General features: G+C 43.8%; 1 protein-coding gene across 1 annotated transcript in view; it reads left to right on the top strand.

The window, feature by feature from the left end:
* BLNK (B cell linker) overlaps window positions 1–24356 on the top strand; it is an 83536-nt gene that overhangs the window by 45085 nt on the left and 14095 nt on the right. Inside the window, exons 7-11 of the mRNA XM_053585245.1 lie at window positions 13337–13418; window positions 14998–15069; window positions 20303–20375; window positions 22963–22990; window positions 23651–23693. Of these exons, the coding sequence (XP_053441220.1) occupies window positions 13337–13418; window positions 14998–15069; window positions 20303–20375; window positions 22963–22990; window positions 23651–23693 (298 nt within the window). The remainder of the gene's footprint in view (window positions 1–13336; window positions 13419–14997; window positions 15070–20302; window positions 20376–22962; window positions 22991–23650; window positions 23694–24356) is intronic.

The raw sequence follows: 24356 nt of genomic DNA, 5'->3' as shown, positions 1-24356 counted from the left end.
TTCCTTTTTGTGAGTGAGTAGTACCCCATGGTGTGTGTGTGTGTGTGTCCACTCATGAACTGATGGACACTTAGGTTGATTCGAACATCTTTGCATTGTGAACTGTGCTGTGATAAACATTTGATGACTTCTTTTCCTTTGAGTAGATACCCAGCAGTAGGATTGCTGGATCAAATGGTAGGTCTACATTTATTTCCTTGAGGAATAGCCATACATGGTACTATTTTTTATAGAGGTTGTACTGATTTACAGTCCCACCAGCACTGTGTACAGTTCCTTTCTCTCTGCTTCCACACCAGCATCTATTATTAATGGTCGTTCTGGCAGGGTAAGGTGGTATCTCATTGTGGTTTTAATTTGCATTTCCCTGATGATTAGTAATATTGAGCATTTCTTCGTATTTCTTGGCCATTTACCTTTCTTCTTTTGAAAAACTTCTGTTCATGTCTTTTGGCCACTTTTTGATGGGTCGTTTGTTTCTTGTCTCCTTATTTGAGTTCTTTGTGGATTGTGGATATTAGTCCTTAGTCAGTGTGTAGTTTGTGAATATTTTCTCCAGTTCTGTAGACTGTCTATTTATTCTGCTGATCATTTCCTTGGCTGTGCAGAAGCTTTTTAATTTAATTAAGTGCAATTTATTTATATTTTTGTTATTGCTGTATTTTCCTTTGAGGTCACAGTCATAAATTCTTTGCCTCAATTGATGTCTAGAAGAGATTTTTCTACTTTTTATTCTAGAATTTTTATGGTTTCATGCCTTACATTTAAATTTTTTATCCATCTTGAATTAATTTTTGTATATGGTGAGAAATTGGATCCTGTTTCATTCTTCTGCATGTGGCTATCCCATTTTCCAAGTACCATATATTGAATAGGGCTTCCTTTTCCCAATGTATGTTGCTTGTCTCCTTTATCAAAGATCAATTGGTTGCAAATATATGGTTTTATTTCTGGGTTCTCTGTTTTGTTTCATTGGTCCATGTGTCTACTTTTGTACCAGTACCATGCTGTTTTAGTTACTATAGTCTTACAGTATAATATGAAGTTAGGTTAATGTGATGCCTCCAGATTTGTTCTTTTTGCTTGTGATTGCTTTGGCTATTTGGGCTCTTTTGTGGTTCCAAAGCATAGAAATATTTTTTTCTAGATCTGTGAAATATGATATAGGTATTTTGATGAATTATGTTGAATCTGTAAATCACATTGGGAAGTATGGACATTTTAACAATGGTGGTTCTTCCAATCCATGAGCATGGGGCGTTTTTCCATTTGTTTGCAACATCTGCTATTCTTTTTTTTTTTTTTTTTTAATTTTTTTATTAAATCATAAGTGTATACAGTGATATGATTATGGGGCATCATACACTCACTTCATAAACCATTTGACACATTTTTATCCCAGTGGTTAACATAGCCTTTCCGGCGTTATCTCAGTTACTGTGCCAAAACATTTATATTCTACATTTACCAAGTTTCGCAAATACCCCTGTAATATGCACCACAGGTGTGATCCCACCGATTCCCCTCCCTCTACCCACCCCCCCCTTTCCCACTTCCCCCTATTGTTAAGTTGTAGCTGGGTTATAGCTTTCATGTGAGAGTCCCAAATTAGTTTCATAGTAGGGCTGTGTACATTGGGTATTTTTTCTTCCATTCTTGGGATACTTTACTAAGAAGAATATGTTCCAGCTCCATCCATGTAAACATGAAAGAGGTAAAGTCTCCATCTTTCTTTAAGGCTGCATAGTATTCCATGGTATACATATACCACAATTTATTAATCCATTCGTGGATCGATGGGCACTTCGGCTTTTTCCATGACTTAGCAATTATGAATTGGGCTGCAATAAACATTCTGGTACAAATATCTTTGTTATGTTGTGATTTTTGGTCTTCTGGGTATATGCCCAGCAGAGGAATTACAGGATTGAATGGCAGATCTATTTTTAGATCTCTGAGTGTTCTCCATATATCCCTCCAAAAGGAATGTATTAATTTGCATTCCCACCAGCAGTGCAGAAGTGTTCCCTTTTCTCCGCATCCACGCCAACATCTCTGGTCTTGAGATTTTGTGATATAGGCTAGTCTCATTGGAGTTAGATGATATCTCAAAGTAGTTTTGATTTGCATTTCTCTGATGATTAAAGATGATGAGCATTTTTTCATATGTCTGAAGGCCGTGCGCCTGTCTTCTTCAGAGAAGTTTCTCTTCAAATCCCTTGCCCAGCCTGCGATGGGATCCCTTGTTTTTTTCTTGCTGATGCGTTTGAGTTCTCTGTGGATTCTGGTTATTAAACCTTTGTCAGAGTTATACCCTGCAAATATCTTCTCCCATTCTGAGGGCTGTCTGCTTGCTCTGCTTACTGTGTTCTTAGCTGTGCAGAAGCTTTTTAGTTTGATCAAGTCCCAGTAGTGTATTTTTGAAGCTGCTTCAATTGCCCGGGGGGTTCTCCTCATGAAATACTCACCCAGACCAATTTCTTCAAGGGTTTTCCCTGCATTCTCCTCTAGTATTTTTATAGTTTCATGTCTTAAGTTTAAATCTTTAATCCAATGAGAGTCTATCTTAGTTAATGGTGAAAGGTGTGGGTCTAATTTCAGTCTTCTGCAGGTTGCCAGCCAGTTCACCCAGCACCATTTGTTAAATAGGGAATCTTTTCCCCACTGAATGTTTTTAATTGGCTTGTCAAAAATCAAATAGCGGTAAGTAGCTGGATTCATCTCTTGGTTCTCTATTCTATTCCAGATATCTACTTCTCTGTTTTTGTGCCAATACCATGCTGTTTTGATCACTATCGATTTGTAGTAAAGTCTGAGGTCTGGTAGTGTGATTCCTCCTGTTTTGTTTTTATTTCTGAGTAATGTCTTGGCTATTCGAGGTTTTTTCTGATTCCATATAAAACGAAGTATTGTTTTTTCAAGATCTTTAAAATATGACAGTGGAGCTTTAATAGGGAGTGCGTTGAAAGTATATATTGCTTTGGGTAGTATGGACATTTTGATAATGTTGATTCTTCCTAGCCATGAGCATGGTATGTTTTTCCATTTGTTAACATTTTCAGCTATTTCTTTTCTTAGAGTTTCATAGTTCTCTTTATAGAGATCTTTCACGTCTTTTGTTAGGTAAATTCCCAAATATTTCATCTTCTTTGGCACTACTGTGAATGGGATAGAGTCCTTAACTGCTTTTTCAGTTTGACTGTTGTTGGTGTATATAAAGGCTACTGATTTATGAATGTTGATTTTGTAACCTGAGACGCTGCTGTATTCCTTGATCACTTCTAGGAGTTTTGTAGTAGAGTCCCTAGTGTTTTCCAGATACACAATCATATCATCTGCGAAGAGCGAGAGTTTGATCTCTTCTGACCCTATATGGATACCCTTGATCGCCTTTTCTTCCCTAATTGCGGTGGCTAAAACTTCCATTACAATGTTGAAAAGCAATGGAGACAATGGGCAGCCTTGTCTGGTTCCTGATCTGAGTGGAAATGGTTCCAATTTAACTCCATTCAATATGATATTGGCTGTGGGTTTGCTGTAGATAGCCTCTATCAGTTTAAGAAAAGTCCCTTCTAGACCAATTTTCTTGAGTGTTCTGATCATGAAGGGATGCTGGATATTATCAAAAGCTTTTTCTGCATCAATTGAGAGAATCATATGGTCTTTGTTTTTTAATTTGTTTATGTGCTGAATTACATTTATAGATTTACGTATATTGAACCAGCCTTGAGACCCTGGGATAAAACCAACTTGGTCATGATGTATAATTTGTTTGATGTGTTGCTGGATTCTGTTTGTTAGGATCTTGTTGAATATTTTTGCATCTATATTCATTAGTGATATTGGTCTATAATTTTCTTTTCTTGTTGGGTCTTTTCCTGGTTTGGGGATCAGGGTGATATTTGCTTCATAGAACGTGTTGGGTAGTCTTCCTTCTTTTTCTACATTTTGGAACAGGTTGAGTAATATAGGTACTAATTCCTCTTTAAAGGTTTGGTAGAATTCTGACGTGAAACCATCTGGTCCCGGGCTTTTCTTTTTAGGGAGGTTTTGTATAGTTGATGCTATTTCTGAACTTGATATGGGTCTGTTCAACATTTCCACTTGATTCTGGTTAAGTCTTGGAAGGTGGCGTGCTTCCAAGTATCGGTCTATTTCCTTCAGATTTTCATATTTCTGAGAATAAAGTTTCTTGTAATATTCATTAAGGATTTTTTGGATTTCTGATGAGTCTGTGGTTATTTTGTCTTTGTTGTTTCTGATTGATGATATTAGAGATTTTACTCTTTTTTTCCTGATTAGGTTGGCCAGAGGTTTATCTATTTTATTGACCTTTTCAAAAAACCAGCTTTTTGATTTATTGATCTGTTGTATTATTCTTTTGTTTTCAATTTCATTTAATTCTGCTCTAATTTTGGTTATTTCTTTTCTTCTACTGGGTTTGGGGTTGGAATGTTCTTCCTTTTCCAGTTGCGTGAGATGTCCCATTAAGTTGTTAACTTCCTCTCTTTCCGTTCTCTTGAGGAAGGCTTGCAGTGCTATAAATTTCCCTCTTAGAACTGCCTTTGCAGTGTCCCAGAGGTTCTGATAGCTTGTGTCTTCATTGTCATTTTGTTCCAAAAAATTGGTGATTTCTTTCTTAATCTCATCTCTGACCCCGCTATCATTCAGCATAAGGTTATTTAACTTCCATGTTTTTGTATGGGTATGCAGATTCCTGTTGTTACTCAATTCAAGTTTTATTCCATGATGGTCCGAGAAGATGCACGGAATAATTTCTATTCCTTTAAATTTACTGAGGTTAGACTTGTGACCTAAAATGTGATCAATTTTGGAGTAAGTTCCGTGGGCTGATGAGAAGTATGTGTATTCAGTTTTGTTGGGATGAAATGTTCTGTAGATGTCTGCTAAATCTAAATATTGGATGGTTAGGTTTAAATCTAAGATTTCTTTGCTCAGCTTCTTTCTGGAGGATCGATCCAACACTGCCAAGGGAGTGTTGAAATCTCCAACGATTATGGAGCTGGAGGAAATCAAGTTACTCATGTCTGTTAGAGTTTCTCTTATAAATTGAGGTGCATTCTGGTTGGGTGCATAGATATTAATAATTGAGATCTCGTCATATTGAGTATTACCCTTAACAAATATGAAGTGACCATTCTTGTCCTTCCTTACTTTTGATGGTTTAAAGCCTACTGTATCTGCAAATAAAATTGCAACACCTGCTTTTTTCTGATTACCATTTGCCTGAAATATGGATGACCATCCTTTCACCCTGAGTCTGTATTTGTCTTTTAAGTTGAGATGTGACTCTTGTATGCAACAAATATCTGGCTTAAGTTTTTGTATCCAGTCAGCTAACCTATGCCTCTTTAGAGGACAGTTTAAGCCATTCACATTGATGGAGAGTAAGGATAAGTCTGGTGGAATTTTGGGTATCGAGTTTTTCAAAGGTCCAGTGGACATTTTTAATCCTTTCGCCAGTGTGGAAGTTGGAGTTTGATCCGAAGTTTCTGAGTGAGTTTACTTTTGTGGTATAGGATTGGGTTGGTCATTGTGGAGGATAGGTCTGAGAACATCCTGAAGAGCTGGTTTACTTATGGCAAATTTTTTCAACATATGAATGTCATTGAAGTATTTAATTTCTCCATCATAGATGAAACTCAGTTTAGCTGGATACAAGATCCTGGGTTGAAAGTTTTTTTGCTTTAGGAGATTAAAAGTTGATGACCAGCCTCTTCTTGCTTGAAAAGTTTCAGCAGAGAGATCTGCAGTTATTCTAATATTCTTACCTTTGTACGTTATAGTTTTCTTTCGCCGGGCTGCTTTGAGAATCTTCTCTTTCATGTTAACTTTAGTGAAGCTAATTATGATATGTCTGGGAGATGGCTTTTTGGGGTTGAATCGTGCTGGGGTTCTGAAGCTGTCTGCTATCTGAATTTCAGATTCTCTAGGCATGTCTGGAAAATTTTCTTTCATAATTTCATGTAGAAGGGCCTCTGTGCCCTTGGCTGCCACGTCATCAGCCTCCGAAATTCCTATAACCCTTATGTTATGTTTTTTCGAATTATCTGAGAGCTCTCTGAGTGAGTGATCCGTTTTTGCTCTCCATTTCTCTTCCTCTTTGAGAGATTGGGAGCGTTCGAAGACTTTATCTTCAATGTCAGAAATCCTTTCTTCTGCTTGCTCCATTCTGTTACTGAGGGATTCTACTGTATTTTTCATATCTTTGAGGGCTGTAAGTTCTTGTTTCAGTGTGTCTAAGTCTTTGGTGGTTTTGTCTTTAAATTCGTTAAATTCTTGAGACAGTTTTTGAATTTCTCCACGAATTCCTAATTCCATTTTATTAATCTTGTCTGCAAACCAAATTCTGAATTCGACTTCTGACATCTCAGCCAGTTGTTTATGAATGGGATCTTCAATCACATCTGCCGTATCTTTTCTTGGGGGGGTTGATCTATTCTGGTTATTCATGTTACCAGAGTTTTTCCGCTGATTCCGCCCCATGGTTTACTCCCTTTGGTTTTTCCCCTGGGGTTTTATCGAGGGCCCGTACAGTGTTGTGGCCTGAGAAACTGGGGCCCTGTCTGGTGTGGTGGAGCAAAGTGGTTCTGTCTTGTTTTCAGCTGGTTTCTGTTCTATCCTATTGCAACTTCTACTCTGGCTTGAAGTCTCAGCTGTGTGGAAAAATCAGCAATTAAGTCACCCCGCCTGCCCACCTCTGGCCCCAGTTGGAAAAGGAGAATCGAACCTTCCTACAATCGCACACCCAGGGCACCACCTGAAAAGTCCTCAGTCTATTAGCCCAGTTCAAAAGGTCCGAATCAACTGTCTCAATCGGCACTTGTCTCAGGTGGAAGGGTTCAAGAGGTCTCTGGGAACTGGATCACAGGGGCCTGGTGACTCCTCTGAGACAGCTCACTCCAGTGCAGCGTGGAGTCAGGAGGAGCCACCCCGCAAACAGAGCAGTCTGGGAAGGTTGACGTCTCCTTCCCCACTTTGCCCCTCCGTCGGACCCAGTCACTGGTATCTCTGCAGATGGCTAACCCAGTTGCCTGCAGTGAACAGACACTCCAGGGGTTTGCACCTGCCTGAATCGCGAGGAAGTCTGCCAGGCCCCCGCAGACTGCCGCTATCTAGCAGGAGGAGATGGGGCCTGACATCTTTGAGTGTTTGATGCAGGTGATGGGAAGGAGGTGTTCACTCAGGCTTAGCCCCGTCCCTGATGGATGCTGCTAACAGAACAGAACAGAACAGACAACTTTGTGAGGTTCTGTCTCTGTTCCTGTCGTCGCCTACAGGAGACGGGCTGTTTTGAGTTCAAACGTCCTTGCTGCTGGAGAATTGCGTCTGAACACCTCTCTGGGTCGGCCCCGCCCTGGAGGCTTCTGGGTTTGTGAGTCGTGACACAGGTGGCCTCCTCTGGTTGCCCAGGGAGACAGGGGGTGTGGCCTCAGAATATCCAGAAGTGAGCGTTCTGCCGTTAAAGAAAAAACGGCTGTTGATCTACCTCCAGGGAACTGCTGCTCTGGTGTGGACACTCAGGCGACCCTTTTCTCCTCTGTCCCGCGCCCCAGAGTCAGCACTGAGCGGCCGCAGTTTGTGCTGGGTCCACACCCCTTAAGAGATCCCCCAAGAATCAGAACTCTTGGGGGATGGGCGCCCAGACCCGGATTGGGAGTGGGGCGGGGGGAAGCTAGAGTTTCATTCAGTTTCACGCAATACTACGGTCCGGGGAGGGCTCCTGCACTGCACCGCAGGGAAGTGCCGCCAAGGCTTGATTTCCCCTCAGCGGAGTGCCCTCTCCTCGCTCACGTATCCCAGAGTCAGCGCTGACCTGACGCAGCTCCGGCACTGTGCACTCCCCTCGAGAAATCACCCAAGGAGCCGAACTCCGGAGGGATAGGCCCTCAGACCCCGAGTGAGAGTAGGGGCTCTCAGCTCTCAGCGGGGAGGCCAGAGTCTTGTTCAGTCTTGTGCCCGGGGAGGGCTCCTGCACTGCACTGCAGGGAAGTGCCGCCAAGGCTTGATTTCCCCTCAGCGGAGTGCCCTCTCCTCGCTCACGTATCCCAGAGTCAGCGCTGACCTGACGCAGCTCAGGCACTGTGCACTCCCCTCGAGAAATCACCCAAGGAGCCGAACTCCTGGGGGATAGGCCCTCAGACCCCGAGTGAGAGTAGGGGTTCTCAGCTCTCAGCGGGGAGGCCAGAGTCTGATTCAGTCTTGGGCCCCGTATGCCCGGGGAGGGTTGGTGCACTGCACCGCAGGGAAGTGCCGCGAGGCGTGACTCCCCCTCAGCCCGGTGCCCTCTCCTCACTCGGCGCGCCTCAGAGTCAATGCTGACCAGACGCAACTCGGGGACTGTCCACTCCCCTTGAGAAATCACCCAAGGATCCGAAGTCCTGGGGGACAGGCCTCCAGACCTCAGTGGGCGGGAGGGGAGCGCCGGGGATTCAGGGTTGCCGGCAAAGGATTCCCAAAGTTTTATTCAGCCCTATGTCCGGCAGGAGAACGCCATGGCACCCCAGTAGGGGAGGTAGGTCCAGTTTTTAGAAGGTCTCTCCCGTGGAGTGTAGTGGGAGGGGCTTTAATTTCTGCCCACTTGTTCAATTGTGGGGCTACAGAGCCGGTCTCATGGGGGAGGGGGACTCCCGTCCGCTTGGTGGTGGATTTTGTACCTTTTGTTTGCGTCCTTGTGATCACAACTTGCCTCAGCGGTGTTGATGTGCGTTCTTCAGCCTTCTCTCTTGGTGAGGCTCAAGTCCACCAGGATACTTACTAAATTCCTGTCCCTTAACTCTCCTTCTGGACGGGAGCCTTTGTTGAAAGCTGGCTTCAGTCCGCCATCTTGTCTCAACATCTGCTATTCTTTCATTGGGGTTTTGTAATTCTCCTTGTCAAAATATTTTACTTTCTTGATTAAGCATATTCCTAGATATTTTATTTCCTTTGTAGCTATTGCAAATGGTAATTGAGTTCTCGATTTGGCTCTCAACTCGATTATTATTAGTGTATAGAAATGCTACTGATTTGTGTACACTGATGTTGTGTGTCTCAGATTTTGCCAAATTTATTTAGCAATTCTAGGAGTCTTTAGGATTTTCTACAAATAAAAAATAAGATGCAGGCACATAGGCTGGTCTCTCAGGATGCAGCACAGGCATAGCAGGTGCTTAAGGCATAGTATCCCTGCAGGCCCATGGGTCATGTGGCTGAGTGGCCCCCAGCATGGAGCAGACTGGTGGGTCACAGCTCATGCATGGGGGGTGGAGTGGGCCCACCAGACAAAGTGGACCCATGGGACAGAGTGCCTACTCGGGATGAAGCACCACACTCATATGTGCTGGCCAGAGTGGCCAGGGGGTGGGGTGCACAGGTGGGGCAGTGTGGTACAAGGCGCAGCACTCAGGACATCTGATCAGAGCAGTGAGGATCTGTGCTGTGCAGACTGCCCAGACGCAAAGGCTGTAGCTTCACTGGCTTTCACTCACTTGGGGCCTTGCGGGCAGCAGCAGTTCAGCTGCCTCAGCAGTGGGTAGTAGACACAGAGAGCTATGGGCACATGATCTGTTAAGGTCCTGTGGGAAGTGCAATTGAGAAGAATCACCCAGGCCACAGAAGCAGGTGCCAGACCCTTGGTCTCCTGCTCTGCTCAGAGTCCTCAGCGGTGACGGTGGCAGAGGAGTGCATATCACCTGCATACGGACACGTGTCAACACCAGGATTCCCCACTTCCTCCTCACTTGGCAGGATCCAGTGGAAGGCTGCAGTCACAGATCTGACCCCTAGGCAAAAGTAACATTCCGGGTTAGTTGCAGCCGAAATTACACAATGTTACAATGGTGCCATTCACAGTGTCCAGATCCCACAAGCCAGCTGTCTCTTCTCTCCAGGGCATCATAGCAGCACAGCCTCTGGTCAGGTCTTGGTATCAGTCCGGAGACTTGCTGCTATGGAGGACCCTTTCGGCTGCTCTGGGTGCAGTATCCTCAGGGGAAGCATGGAGCTGGATTTTCTCCTCTGTCCCTTTCCCTCATGTGGGCACCTTCCCTAAGTACTACCGGCCCTACTGAGCGGCCCATCCCCATCTGTCTTCTTTACTTCACTCCTGCCCCCACTCACTGGATTTCCAGTGCTCCTGCTCAGAGGATCAATCCGAAGGGGGGTATGTTTCCAGCCCTCTTCGTGAAAGCCACATTGGGTAGCTGCTTCTAGTCTACCATCTTGCTTTTCCTGTCCTTCAAGTCTTCTTTTCCGTCATTGCTCTTTTGGAATAAAAATATTTTCATTCCAGAAATATCATTACTTTAAACAGGCCAGATTCTAGGCACTGCAGATAAAATATCTTCTATTGTCAAGTACTACAGAACAAAACAAGTGCAAAATTGAGAATTTAGAAGAAAGAACAGATTCTGAAATGGTGAAGTGGAGCTAGGGAAGCCTTGACTGGGGCAAGGTGCTTCCAGATTTCCTTTATCAATTCGGGTATTTGCTAAGTGCCAACACCAATGGTCTGTGTTCAGATATAAGCTGCTTGAGGAGTTTGTGCACTATCAGGCTTTAAGAGGGTGGGCACTTCTACTGAGTGCTCCACTTATGTTTACAGTAAGTGGTCCCTAGAAGAGAAGCTGCCTCTGATGTGTCACTCAGGACTAGTAGTTAATCCAGAGAGGTGGCCTGTGGGAACAAAAGGGTCTTGTAGTCAGACTCATCTCAGCCTTGGCTATTGGGTTAGTCAGTTCCACTTCAATTTCATGAGGCTTGACTGGCCAATCACTGAGATTACAAATACAGATAAGGAGGAGGCCCTGACTTCAGGTGTTCACAGTCTGACACCATGGAGCACGACAGAGATGAGGACCAGGCTCCTTGTGTCACCGGGTAATAGGTGTTCTCTCACATGCACAGAGACCAGGAAGGCTTCTGATGATTCAGCAATTTACTCCCCCAACCTGGTAATACAACTAGTAAAGAACGAGGCAAGACTTTCTTCCTGGGTCTGTTTGATCCCAAAGCCTCACCTTTTTCAGCCAGGTCACCTCTAAGTATGACTGCAGAATTGAGATGTTGTGTGAGCAGAATCACCTGCTGCCCCTTGCCAGGTTTGGAGTTGAAGAAAGAGAAGAAGCAGTTAAATGAAGAAAGGGCAGATAAAACAGGAAGAGGGGGGAAAAGATGGAAGTTACTAGAATGTAGTAGATAAGAGTATCAGTGCTGAATTCTTGAACAGGCTGTGTTCAAATCCTGGATCTATCAGGTTTTAACTATTAGGCCTTGAGCTAGATAGTTAAATTTCTCTGTGTCTCAGTTTCTACATATTGAAATGGATCTGATGGTAGTACCTACCTTATTGGGTTGTTAGAAAGATTAGTGAGATAACATATGTGAAGTACTTAAAAGAGCATGGGGAAATAAATGTTTTTTGTTTCTCCCAATACCCTGCTTGGATACCTTCCAGGAAAGGTTGTAAAAACCACGTTTGAGATCTGATTACCTCATTTGTGTCTTATTAATATAAAATCACTCTCTCCCTACATTTATAATCAATTGATTATTGATAAAGACACACAGACAATTTAATAGAGAAAGAATCGTTTTTAAAATAACAAATGGTGGTAGGAGAACTGCATAGCCACATACAAAAAAAAAAATTGGACTCCTATCTCACACCATACACAAAAGTTCAGTAAAAATGGATCATAAAACTACCAAAAGATAAACACATATGTTTACAGAAGGAATAAGAGCTAAAACTATAAGACTATTAGAAGAAAAGATAGTATAAATCTTTATTGCCTTGGCTTAGGCCTTAGTTTCTTAGATATGCCACCAAAAGCACAGGTTATAAAAGAAAAAATAGATAGAGAAGACTTAAAAATTTAAAACATCGCATGAGTATTCTTCCTTTCTTTCTTTGGGATGTTATGCTGTTCTCTTGCTCTTCTGTCTCTCTTTCTCTCTTTCCCTCATCTTTTTTACACTTTTTTAAAGTGTAAAATAAACTTGTACTTTTATATTCTTAAAAATATTTACAGCATTAATGCTGTCAATGATACTACAAAGAAAATAAGATAAACTATAGAATGGGAGAAATTTTTTGCAAGTATTACATCTGATAAGGGACTTATATCTAGAACATATGAATAACTCTTATAACAATAAAAGATAAACAATTAAAAATGGGCAGTCATTTGAATAGATGTTTCTCCAAATAATATATATAATTGTCCAATAAGCACTTGCAAAGATGCTCAACACCATTAGTCATCAAGGAAAAAGCAAACCAAATCTATGATGAGGTACTACATCACACCAGGAAGACGGCTATAATAAAATGGCAGACAGCAGCAAATATTGGCAAATATGTGTAGAAATTAGAACCCTCATTCATTGCTCATGGGAATGAAGAAAGATACAGCCACTCTAGAAAATAGTTTGGCAGTTCTTCAACCTGTTCAATATAGAGCTGCCGTATGACCCCCAAATTTCACTCCTTGGTATATTCCTAAGAGAAATGTATGTCTACATAAAAACTTGTACATGAATGGTCACAGCAGCCTTATTTGTAATAGCCCCCAAAGTGGAAAAAAGCCAATGTCCATTAGTTTATGAATGGATAATCAAAATGTGGTATATTCATACAATGGGATGTTATTTGGCCATAAAAAAGAATGGAGTATGATACATACTACAACATGGAAGAACTTTGAAAAACATAACTCTGAGTGAAGGAAATCACAAAAGACTGCAGATTGTATGATTCTATTTATATGCAATATTGGAATGGGAAAATATGTAGAGACAGAGTCACGGTTTACTAAGGGGAGAGGATAGGTGGGAATGACTAATGAATACAAGGTTGCTTTTTAGAGTGATAAAGATATTCTAAGATTAGATTGGGCAATGGTTGCACAACTCCATGAATATATTTAAAAACACCAAATTGTACACTTTACACAGAATTTAATAGTATGTGAATTGTAACTCAGAAAAGCCTTTTTTTTTTTTTGTGGAGACAGAGTCTCACTTTATGGCCCTCGGTAGAGTGCCGTGGCTTCACACAGCTCACAGCAACCTCCAACTCCTGGGCTTACGCGATTCTCTTGCCTCAGCCTCCCGAGTAGCAGGGACTACAGGCGCCCGCCACAACGCCTGGCTATTTTTGGTTGCAGTTTGGCCGGGGCCGGGTTTGAACCGGTCACCCTCGGCATATGGGGCCGGCGCCTTACCGACTGAGCCACAGGTGCCGCCCCCAGAAAAGCCTTTTAAAAAACATCACTCCTCCCATTCAACTGTGAAGGTACAGCCTTCTCATTCATTTCTACATCTCTCTTAGGCTGATTATGTAGTTCCTGTGGAAGATGATGATGAAAACTATATTCATCCCACAGATAGCAGTTCACTCCCACCTGAAAAAGGTAAGAAGTTTTAGGCTTTCTTCTTTCGTTTTGTTTTGAGATAGGGTCTTGCTCTGTCACCCAGGCTAGAGAACAGTGGCATCATCATAGCTCACTGCAACCATAAGCTCCTGGGCTCAAATGGTCCTCCTGCCCCAGCTTTCTCAAAGTGCTAGGATTACAGGCATGAGCCACCAGGCCTAGCCAAAAATTTGTAGTATTAAGCACTTGAAAACTTCTAGCAGTTGATTGGGACATATAGGACTATTCAGTATTAAGCACGATGGGTTCAAAAGTGACAGTGCACAGGCCTCTCTCCTCCACGGCTACGACATGTGCTTCCTTGGCTGGCAGGGCAGAGCATCAGCGAGTGACCTGTGTTTCATATCTCTCCCCAGTCTCAAATTATGAAAGCATCTGGGATTTTATCTTCAGCTACCCTCATTTGGAATGGATCTCTCATAAAACCTAATACAAAGCCATAAGCTGCAGTGTTGGTCTTATAAATATCGTACCAGGAACAATTTCTGCAGAGGAGTGAAAAAATGGAAGAGTAAAATACACTCTGAATCCTGATTCATTATGTTTAGTGGTATCTCAGGCCTATGAAAAACATTTTTTTTTGGTAAACTTTTCATGGGATAACAAATGATATCACAAAAAATTTATCTTAAAAAAAAAAATCAGTGCCATATGCCCTCTGATCAGGCACAGAAACAGTGCCCAGTTCCTCTAGACTCAAGAATAAAATCCATTCAGGTGACATTACTCATAATACCAAACTCCAAAGTAGCAGGACTCAGTTTTTGCTCTGCCATGTTGTAGCAACCCTCTCCTCTGCTCCCTAAATGTCACCATGCTTCAAGACTCACCTAAATTCCCAGGCCACCACTACCATGAAACAACAAATGTACATTCCCTCCTTGCCCCTTGCCCCAAGCCCATGACATCTAAGAGAAATTGTGTGTGTTTCAGGTGCTGGGAGAGGTGGTGCTATAAATTTGAACCTTCCACTATCAGTTTCAATTTACTCCTGATACAAAACCAAAACAAACAAATAAAAACACTCTTTTATCTCCTAGACCTGCAGTTTAGTGAACGAAATTACAAGACAGTATTCACTTTAACAAATCCCTATCAAAAATTTTTTTGAGTTTGTTTTTTTTTTTAAATCATTAACATTTTCATTCTAGGACGGTGCCTGTGGCTCAGTGAGTAGGGCGCCCGCCCCATATACTGAGGATGGCGGGTTCGAACCTGGCCGTGGCCAAACTGCAACAAAAAATAGCCAGACATCCTGACGGGTGCCTGTGGTTCCAGCTACTTGTTAGTCTGAGGCAAAAGAATTCCCTAAGCCCAAGATCTGGACGTTGCTGTGAGCCGTGACGCCACAGCACTCTACTGAGGGCGACAAAGTGAGACGCTGTCTCTTAAAAAAAAAATTCATTCTAAAGATGTTTCTCCTGAGAAGCCTTTTCATTCACCCAATGAATAAGGGTGTCTCCCATTCTTTGTAGATTCTCCAGTCAGATCATCATTTTTCCCTGAGTGTGAATTTCCCTCATGGAGTATATTTGTTATATATATTTGTGTATTTCAGCTCCCGCTGTGAATAGATCCATCAAGCCACACAACTCCTCAAAGCCGACCTCTCCTCCGGGAGCAGTTTCAGGTAAAGCATATGTAAGATATGGATTGGTTTTAAATCTATTCCAAATAAGATAAATAACTCAGATAAAATATGAAGAAATAATCATTGTATTTCCAAATTTCCTAACGAGAACTGAAGGCCGGTGTCCTCACCCTTGTCTGTTGGCGTGTGTGTTGAGGGGATTGTCCCCCCAGGCCCTTTGGCCTCGGTTTTCATCCTGCTGGGAATCTTGAGGCTTCTCTGTGTCCTCTCCTCTGACTGAGGATGTCCTCAGGGTTCAGCCTTCATCCTTCAGCTCTTCTGAAATAATTTGGTACGGACACACCTGAAAGGTTTCTTAGTGTGCAAGGGTATCACGGGGGTTGCGAGCTTGGGTTTTGAGCAGACAGGTGTGAACTGGAATCCCAGCATTCGCAGTTTCCAGCTTGGTACTTCACCTTTCCAAGTGGGAAGCTTTCCCAGATTTTCTTATCTGTAAATAGAGACAATAGGCCCTGCCCTGTGGCAGGAGAATTCGGACATTGCAAACGGGAAACTCTTAATGCAATGCAGGCACACGCTAAATGTTCAGGAGAGAGAATTATTTTTCATCTCATCCATCTTTCTGACTTCACTACTCGTGTCTATACTGGCGACTCCCTGGTGTCCACCTTGAGCTGACTTCCCTTCTGAACACCCCAGAATTCCTACTGCCTCCGACTCACGCCAGCTGCCACTGGACTCTAAGCCCAGCCCCCCAGCCCCCTACCCTCACCCGCATCCCACCTCCAGCCCCGCACTGCCCTCACTCCTCTGCGCATGCCCGCCTCCGGGCCACGTGCCTCAGAAGCCTCTGTGCTCTCTAAGGCCTGCCAGGTTTTTGTTGTTGTTGTTTTTTCCAAATTTGCTCTTCCATTTCAGCTGCTACCATCCTAGTCCCTGCTTTCTTCACTCAGTCACCTCCCACTTTTCTCCTCTGCAGCAGTCCACCAACCACACCTCTGCCTCTCAGCTCTCTCCTTGGCACCAAAGACCCAGCAGCTGAACTCCTCCAGATGTTCCAGTTTCATCTCACTCTAAACACACATACACTCGCTCTCCGCCCCTCTTCCGTCTTTCTTTCTCTGCCCCTCTTCTCGCTCCTCCCCTTCTCTTTCTCTCTCTCTCTTTCTCTCTCCTCGCTCTCAGAGTTAAGCATGATGAAACTGGGCAGAGGAGGTGCTGAGATTGTGGGTGGGTAATTGGTAAAGAGGGTGAAGGAAACATTGGTTGTATTTAAAGAATCATTAAGAGGACATTAGTCAAGCAGCACCTGTGACACAGTCTCACTATGTTGCCTTCAGTAGAGGGCTGTGGTGTCACAGCTCACAGCAACCTCAAACTCTTGGGCTTAAGCGATTTTCTTGCCTCAGCCTCCTGAGTAGCTGGGACTACAGGCACACGCTGCAATGCCCAGCTAGTTTTTGGTTGTAGTTCTCAATTGTTACCTGGCAGGCCCAGGCCAGGTTTGAACCCCCCAGCCTCAGTGTATGCGGCTGGTGCCCTAGCCGTTGAGCCACAGGCACTGAGCCTGGTTGGCATTTCTGTCAAAGTGTCACACTACATCAGTTACCTCTGGCCAGCTTTGCTCTTAGCTCTTTGGTAGCCAATAAGGTGCTTGCCAAAGATGACCTAGTAAATTCAGAGCAATGGAAGCCTCTACCCACGCCTGTGTGTTTCATACTGAGAAGCCCGTGACTTAGACTTAGCCCAAACTCCAAAGCCAGAGTGTTCAGGTCTTGGCTCGGACACCAGTTAGGTGCCTGTTTTGAGCAGGCAAAATTGTCTCTCTCTTTCTTACTTTGAAAAAAAAATGGGGAAACTGTCCCCTATCCTTAGGGGTAATGTGAGAATTAAATGAGTGAATGTAGGTGAATCGTTCATAAAATGATAGCTGTGTGTTATTATTATAGTTACTACTCAGCATCCTTTACTTTAGCCGGCACTGATCTGTGACCACTCTGGCAAACATTCTTAGGACACGATTTTGTTTCTTCCTTTTGATATGAAGTTTTATTCTACAGCGGGGGTTCTCAACCTTGGCACTATTAACATTTGGGGCCAGATGATCCTTTCCCGTGGGAGCTGTCCTGTACACGATGAGGTGTCGGCTGCTTTCCTGGCTGCTCTCTCCCTGCTAGGTGCCAGCAGCGCCTCCTTGGCTGTGATGTGCAAAAGTATCTCCAGACATCGCCAGATGTCCCTGGGATGGCAGAGCAAGTCATCCCCAGCTGAGACCCTCTGGTCTAAACACAGATTCAACCCCACTGTGATTTCTTTGTAAATGAGAATTTGAAGAGGATGGTGCAATCTCTGGCTGATTTGTAGCTTTCGTAAGAAGATGGTAGAGAAAAAAAAAAAAAAGAAGACGGTAGATTGGGCATGTATATCTGAGCTTCCTTAAGTAGATACACTTTTTTCAAGTATTCTATCTGCTTATTTCCATTTTTAAAAAAAGAGAGCCTTGAAATTCTCTATGAATGTGCAAAATTAATTTTGGCAAAATTGGTTCTGGAGTTGCTGAATGAAGTCTCTGAGAGACTTCAGTGCCTGAGAGCAAGGGATTCTGCAGAAACTATGATAATAGAGTTTCTACAGCTGCTTAAACAGAGTTGAATCCCAGGGGCTTATCCTGCTGACACAGAGAATATGAATAATGAAACTTACCGATATTGTAGATGAAACTGAAAAGAGGGTGATGCATAAAATATATATGGTAGGAGGAATAACTAAGGGTAAATTGTTTTCCAAGTTGAGGGATTTTGGTAAACATCAGCTAGCGCAAGGTTTGCACTGTTGAATCAAACGCTACCAAATTTTTTGCTAGGTGCAATTAAAACGAAGCTGATTTTTCCTGTTTACTGTCATACTTTCAGACTTCTTCTCTGTGACATTCCCTGTTTCTCCACAGGAATATTCCAACCAAATGTTCAGCTTTTCTAGAGAGCAAGGGTCCTGGCAGTGAAGAGGCTGTCAGGCGTGCCCCTGCTGGGGTTGTCATCTACTACCCTAGCCGTGCTCCGGGTCTGGCTTCGGTCCCAGAGCAGCAGGAGGGTCACTGGCCCAGGAAATAGAGGAGTTGTTCTAGCTCTTCCCATGGGCATCCATAAAAGTGGTCCCCTGTTTTGCTTCCCTTCCTCCACATCAGGGGGAAGTAATAGCAAATGAATGTGCCATGCCAAGTCATGCCCCAGAGTAACATTATGAGCAGAGGCAAGTGCCTTCCTGGGCTTTACACTCAAATCACCTTAAACCCCAGCTCTGCCATGCGATCTCTCCAGAGCCTCGGTTTGCTCGATTTGATGTTATTTGAGACTCAGAGATGGCACATTTAAGGTGCGTACCTGTCACAGTGCGCGGCACCTAGAAATACTGTAGTGGTTGATAACAAGACGATAAAACAAAGACAATAATAAACATATCTACTGAGATCCTATATGAGTCATAATTTTCATAAAACTCACCCATCTCATGTGTACAATCCAATGATTTTTGCAAACATCACGTTTATAGTAATGCATTATTTAATCATTCTCATAATCCAGTTTTAGAAAATTTCCATGCCCACCCAGCCCCAAAAGATCCCTTTTGCCCATTTATAGCCAATTCTGTTCCCACCTTCAGCCTCAGGCAACTGATCTGTTTTCTGTTGCTACAGATTTGCCTTATCTGGACGTTTCATAGAGGTGGAATCACATGATCTATTCTTTTGTTTATGGTTCCTTTCACTTAGCCTTATGTTTTTTTTTTTTTTATTAAATCATAACTGTATACAATGATATGATTATGGGGCATCTAGCCTTATGTTTTTAACCCTCAAATATTTTTAATCCCTTTCCAGCAAGATTACTTACTCTATACACATATGTGGCCAATTCTTTAAATTTTATGAAGTTACCTTGTTAGTTAAAACAGGTAAAATAGATAAAAATAGATGGTGGTATCCCCATTTTATAGAAGAGGAAACTGAGGCACAGTGGCCAGTTTGGTGGCAGAGAAATACATAGATCTCTGTCTTCCTGGCACAAGCCTATAGGCTTTCCACCAGCGCTTGTACGCTGCTCTGATCTCCGGAAATTATTTATTTGGGAGGGAAATGAAAGAAAGAAAGACATTTGCAGACCGTTTGGAGATATGAAGAAAAGGGAAGCTTAGTAGGAAGGCCAGGCTGTAAGTCTAGCAAGATAATATACCCCTGCCAGACGAGCCCTTGGAAATTCTTTCCACTTCCTTATTTTTCAGACAAGATTTTTTTTCCTCTTCCCCAAAATCTTCCTTCAAAATCTATGAGTAGCCAAAGGTATTTTAAGAGTGTCAATCTTAAGGATTCAATTTGATACATGGGGTATTGAACACAGTTGGACTCATGCAACACATCCAAATGACATCTCAGTTTATTGTCATATGAAATGCAAAAATTCCAAATGTAGTCTCTTTTCCAGGTCAGGTACCATGTAAGTCAGAGCTTCAGAGCTACACTGGGAGTGGCTCTGCCCCTCCCCCCACTCCTGCCCCACTCGCTCTCTCCCTTGGCAGGGAAGACCTATCCTGCCTCCCTCACCTCCCCGCTCATAGTGACTGGCTCCTGCCTTCAGGTATGGGAGGGGAGGTCGAGTGCAGGGGGCAACGCCTTCTCAGTCCCCCTGTGACTTCAAAGACGAGCTCTGGGCAGTAGCCTGCCACTTGTCCCAATTTGTCCATCTGAGCACTGGGCAAAGGCCCTGAGAACTGGGGGATGAATAAGTGAACACCCTCCGAATGTGAAGTTAGGTGTGTGTACAGTGCTATATGGATGTGTGGTTACGAAGGAGCAGTGTGTGCAGCTGTGTGTCAGGGGTGGCGGGCTGGAGCTCCTCTGTCCCCAGGCCCTGCTGCTGGGCTCATTGTGCAGGGTACACAGACGTGAGCTTCCGTGCCCTGCCCCAGGAACCCTTGGTGGGCTCTCATGGGGACCTTAGAATCAGGGGCCTCTGTGGGGGTGAGGAGAAGGTCCTTCAGGAAGGTTAAGGTAGGGTCCCTACGTCACATCAGACTTCTGGCCTTGTACATTGGCATTTTGAAAACATGCCATCACCTTTGCCCACACGTTCTCCCTTGTAGCTTCAGTGTAAGTGCCTGTATATGTTTCGCTGAAAGCAACACAGATGTGCATGTAATCCTGAGCCTCTCAGAAAGGCCGGCCTCACCATGGCCAACCTCACCACCTGGGGACTCACTCGTGTGCATGTTTGTGCAGGTCGAAACAGTGGGGCCTGGGAAACCAAGTCGTCGTCTTCACCGGCTGCGCCATCCCCTCTGCCGAGGGCCGGGTGAGTGCCTGTTGCAGGAAGCGGCTCTGTGAGATCTGAGGGGGTAGGGTGAGACCCCCCCGCCGCCCTCTTGACTTTCACCGAAGTTCTCCTCCATCCCATGGCAGGCTGCAGGTTGGACCACAGGGTCCCTGCTGATGTTGAAAATTAGGAGACTTTCCTCCCATGAAGTTTCAGTTACATCTTGAGTTCACTGATTTTCCGTGTCCCATAAGGCACCTGATTGTCAGACGCTCCAGCACCGAAGTCATTCTGAGACCTTCTAGCAGGATCCATCTTTGCTTCCTACTCTTCAGCTTCTCTAAGTAGCTAAGAGTCTGCAAATAGGCACATGCATGTCCCTTTGCAGCACACAGCAGGGTGCTCTATCAAAGCCACCCTGCTCAGGCTTCTTTCCAAAGGGAGAGTCAGGCCAGGCACAGGGGTTCACACCTGTAATCCCAGCACTGTGGGAGCCCCAGGCAGGAGGATCCCGTGAAACCAGAAGTTTAAGACCAGCCTGGGCAAAATAGAGAAACTCCATCTCTACAAAATCTAAGAAAAATTAGCCAGGCATGGTAGTGTATTCCTATAGTCCCAGCTGCTCAGAAGGCTGAGATAGAAGGATTATTTGTATCCAGGAGTTCAAGGCTGCAGTGAGCTTTTTTTTTTTTGAGACAGAGTCTCAAACTGTCACCCTGGGTAGAGTACTGTGGCATCACAGCTCACAGCAACCTCAAAACTCTTGGGCTTAAGCGATTCTCTTGCCTCAGCCTCCCAAGTAGCTGGGACTACAGGTGCCTGTCATGACACCTGGCTAATTTTTTATTATAGTTGTCATCATTGTTTAGCAGGCCCAGGCTGAGTTCAAACCCACCAGCCTCAGTGTATGTGGCCAGCGCCCTACCCACTGAGCTATGGGCACCACCTGCAGTGAGCTATAATGATGAAACTGTACTCCAGCCTGGGCAAAAGAACAAGACCCTGACTCAAAAAATAAAAATTAGAGTCATTCTTTGTTATTGCATGTAAGCGCTTTGTAAAGAGGAATGTGATTATTGTAGTGCGTTAATATTACAAACTATGACCCCATAAAATTAGATTGGCTCAATAGGTTATTTTAAAAATACATTTAAACACATCTAAAGCTGGCCTGCATGACCATAATCTTAATTTGGGCTCTATGTAAACCAAAGAAAGCCTTAAATTCAGGGTTTTATTTTTTATTTATTTTTTAATTTATTTTTTTTTTTTTGTAGAGACAGAGTCTCACTGTACCGCCCTAGGGTAGAGTGCTGTGGCGTCACACGGCTCACAGCAACCTCTAACTCTTGGGCTTACGCGATTTTCTTGCCTCAACCTCCCGAGCAGCTGGGACTACAGGCGCCTGCCACAACACCCGGCTATTTTTCTGTTGCAGTTTGGCCGGGGCTGGGTCCGAACCCACCACCCTCGGCATACCAGGCCGGCGCCCTACTCACTGAGCCACAGGTGCCATCAATTCAGGGTTTTATTAACCAAAACTACACATTTATCAGCTCAGCTTTATCACTTTGACAAAGTTACTTAGTCTCTCTGGGCCTCAGTTTCCTTATCCCTAAAATGTGATAATGATATCCATTTTACAAGGTCACTGTAAGGTTTAAATAACATGTGAAGAGCCTAATCCAGTTCCAGGCATCTTATAATTGTTAGGATTCTTCTCCCATACCTCAGCTTTCAGCCAAAAACAGAAAGGGGAGGAGGAGAGTGAGAGGAGAAGAGAGGAGAGGAGGGGGGATGAGAGGAGAGGATGGGGGAGGGGAGGGGAAGGGAGGGGAGAGGACAGGGGAGGGGAGGGCAGGGGAGGGGAGGGGAGAGGAGAGGATGGGGGAAGGGAGGGGAGGAGAGGAGAATGAATTTAAGATAAGCATAGAAGAGAAGCATAAAACCTTAGCAATATTAGATTCCAGTTTCTTTTGGAACCAAGACAAACAGGGGTGTTAGTGCAGGCAAGCACCTTCAGGACTACAAATCAGTGGTTTTCAAACCTTTTGTGGTCTTGGATCTTTCTGTTTGAATAAAATCCTATATAGAAGTGGAGGGGAGAGTAGTCCCCTGGACTCAGGGCAGAAGCTAACACGGAGGACTGGGGCTATAGCCTCACCTGGGAAGCCACCTCTTGTCTCCACCCTCTGTTCCTGGGCAGTAGCCCCAGGGCACTGCTGGGGAAGGGGAAAGGCCGGGCAGACACACTATGAAGACCCTGATTCTGGTCCTTATTTCACAGGTGAGGAAACTACAGCTCAGACTTGCCTCACAGCCGAGAGAAAGAGACCCAAGTAATTAGTAGCAGAACTGAAACAAAAGCTCAGTTCTGCTGACTCCCTGGCAACTAGGCTCTTGCTTATCCCCAGCTAACCCCTTCCCCATCTGTCAGAGGGCTCTGTCCAAGGCTGGGAAGATCATAATTAAATCCCACTTCCACCCCTCACTGCCCTCCAAAGATGTCTTCTGCACACTCTTATCACTTCCATCATTCTAGTTTAAATCTGAGAGGAAAATGATAGTCAGCTCCATTTGTCTTCATTGTGGTTTTAACAAAGCTAATCTCTCTTTATTCCCCCAGGAAAAAGCCAGCTATACCACTGAAGACAGTAAGTTAATTTTGGATTTAAAAGTGTTCCTTACTTCCTGCAGTGTTTATTCATATCCACTTATTTAAAGGTGAAAACGCTTCTAGTGCTGGCGAACACAGCAATCTTAGCAACTGAGGTTGCTGCCCAGATAGTCCAAGAGAAACTATAAATCCTCAGGTAGCCTGGGAAAAATGCTGCCTGGGAGGGTCTCACCTCACTTGACCCTGGGGGTCTTACGAAATGCCCGTGGCAGATCAGAGGGGGCAGCTGGGCCCTACCTTCCCCATAGGCACATGTAGGCCTGACTAAACTCAGATTCTGGTCAGAGCGTGGTAAAGCTGGGCCACCCACTATGTGAGTTAGCAAACAGGCAGACAGGGGGCCATGAAATCAAAGCCAGAGGCCAGATGCCCACTGCACAAGCTGCCCCGACGCTGCTGGCGGAGCAGGGATGTTGGCTTGCCGCTGCTCCATCACATGGTACTGCTACTTGGTTGTCCCTTAATGCAAATACTGGGCTGGGGGCCATGTGTTTGTCCTTACTGTTGTGATTGAACAAAGAGCAATGCATTAAAAAGAAGTTCTCCTAAAGCATTTCTTTTAATAATATTGTTCCTTTTCTATTTCCACATTCTGCTGTACTGAATATCTTTGCCCCCCCCCCTTTTTTTTACATAGACTCCAGTTGACTCTCAACAGAAAGCATCGAGTGTTTGCGAAGGTAAATCTATTGATTTGAAAGATAAGCATGTCCTCTAAGAAGTTATTTTAATTAAGGATTTGTATACAATGTATTTCTAAACTTCTTTCGTTATTTCTCGGGATTGTAGACATAAAACCAATTTTCTAAACAAAATGATCTCTTACTTTGCAGCGCGTAGTGAGTGGCAAAACTATCTCGGGACCTGAAGTCACTGGGTAGGATCTTTAGAGCAGGTTACAATCTATACACCAAAAAGCTTCCCGTTTTCAGACTTGCCAGGAAACACCATGGCCCTCATTGAAAACTCATTTACAGTCGTTCAGCTATCTTAGAACTAATAGCTTAGTTAAGGTAATGAGAATTTTTGAAATCTGTTTATTTGAACCAGTTCTTCTGCTGAATTTTCAAAGTTGAAATGTCTGTCTTCTTATGACATCTACAAATGCTTTTCTTCTTTTGTTTATCATGCCTCAAAACCCACAAACACACACACGCACACACAAACTTTATGGACACCCTGCCTGTGTATACTTGAATCTGAGTTTTTACTACTTCTATTGCTTTTGAGTTTCTATAGTTCTCAACTTTGTCTCTATACGTACACACGTATACATATACATATATATATACACACATATGAATATTTTGGAATTTCCTCAGTTTAAAAAACTTTGTATTGTA

This window comes from Nycticebus coucang, chromosome 3, assembly GCF_027406575.1.
Source record: "Nycticebus coucang isolate mNycCou1 chromosome 3, mNycCou1.pri, whole genome shotgun sequence".
NCBI lineage: Eukaryota > Metazoa > Chordata > Mammalia > Primates > Lorisidae > Nycticebus > Nycticebus coucang.
This window is presented reverse-complemented; position numbering and strand designations above follow the sequence as displayed.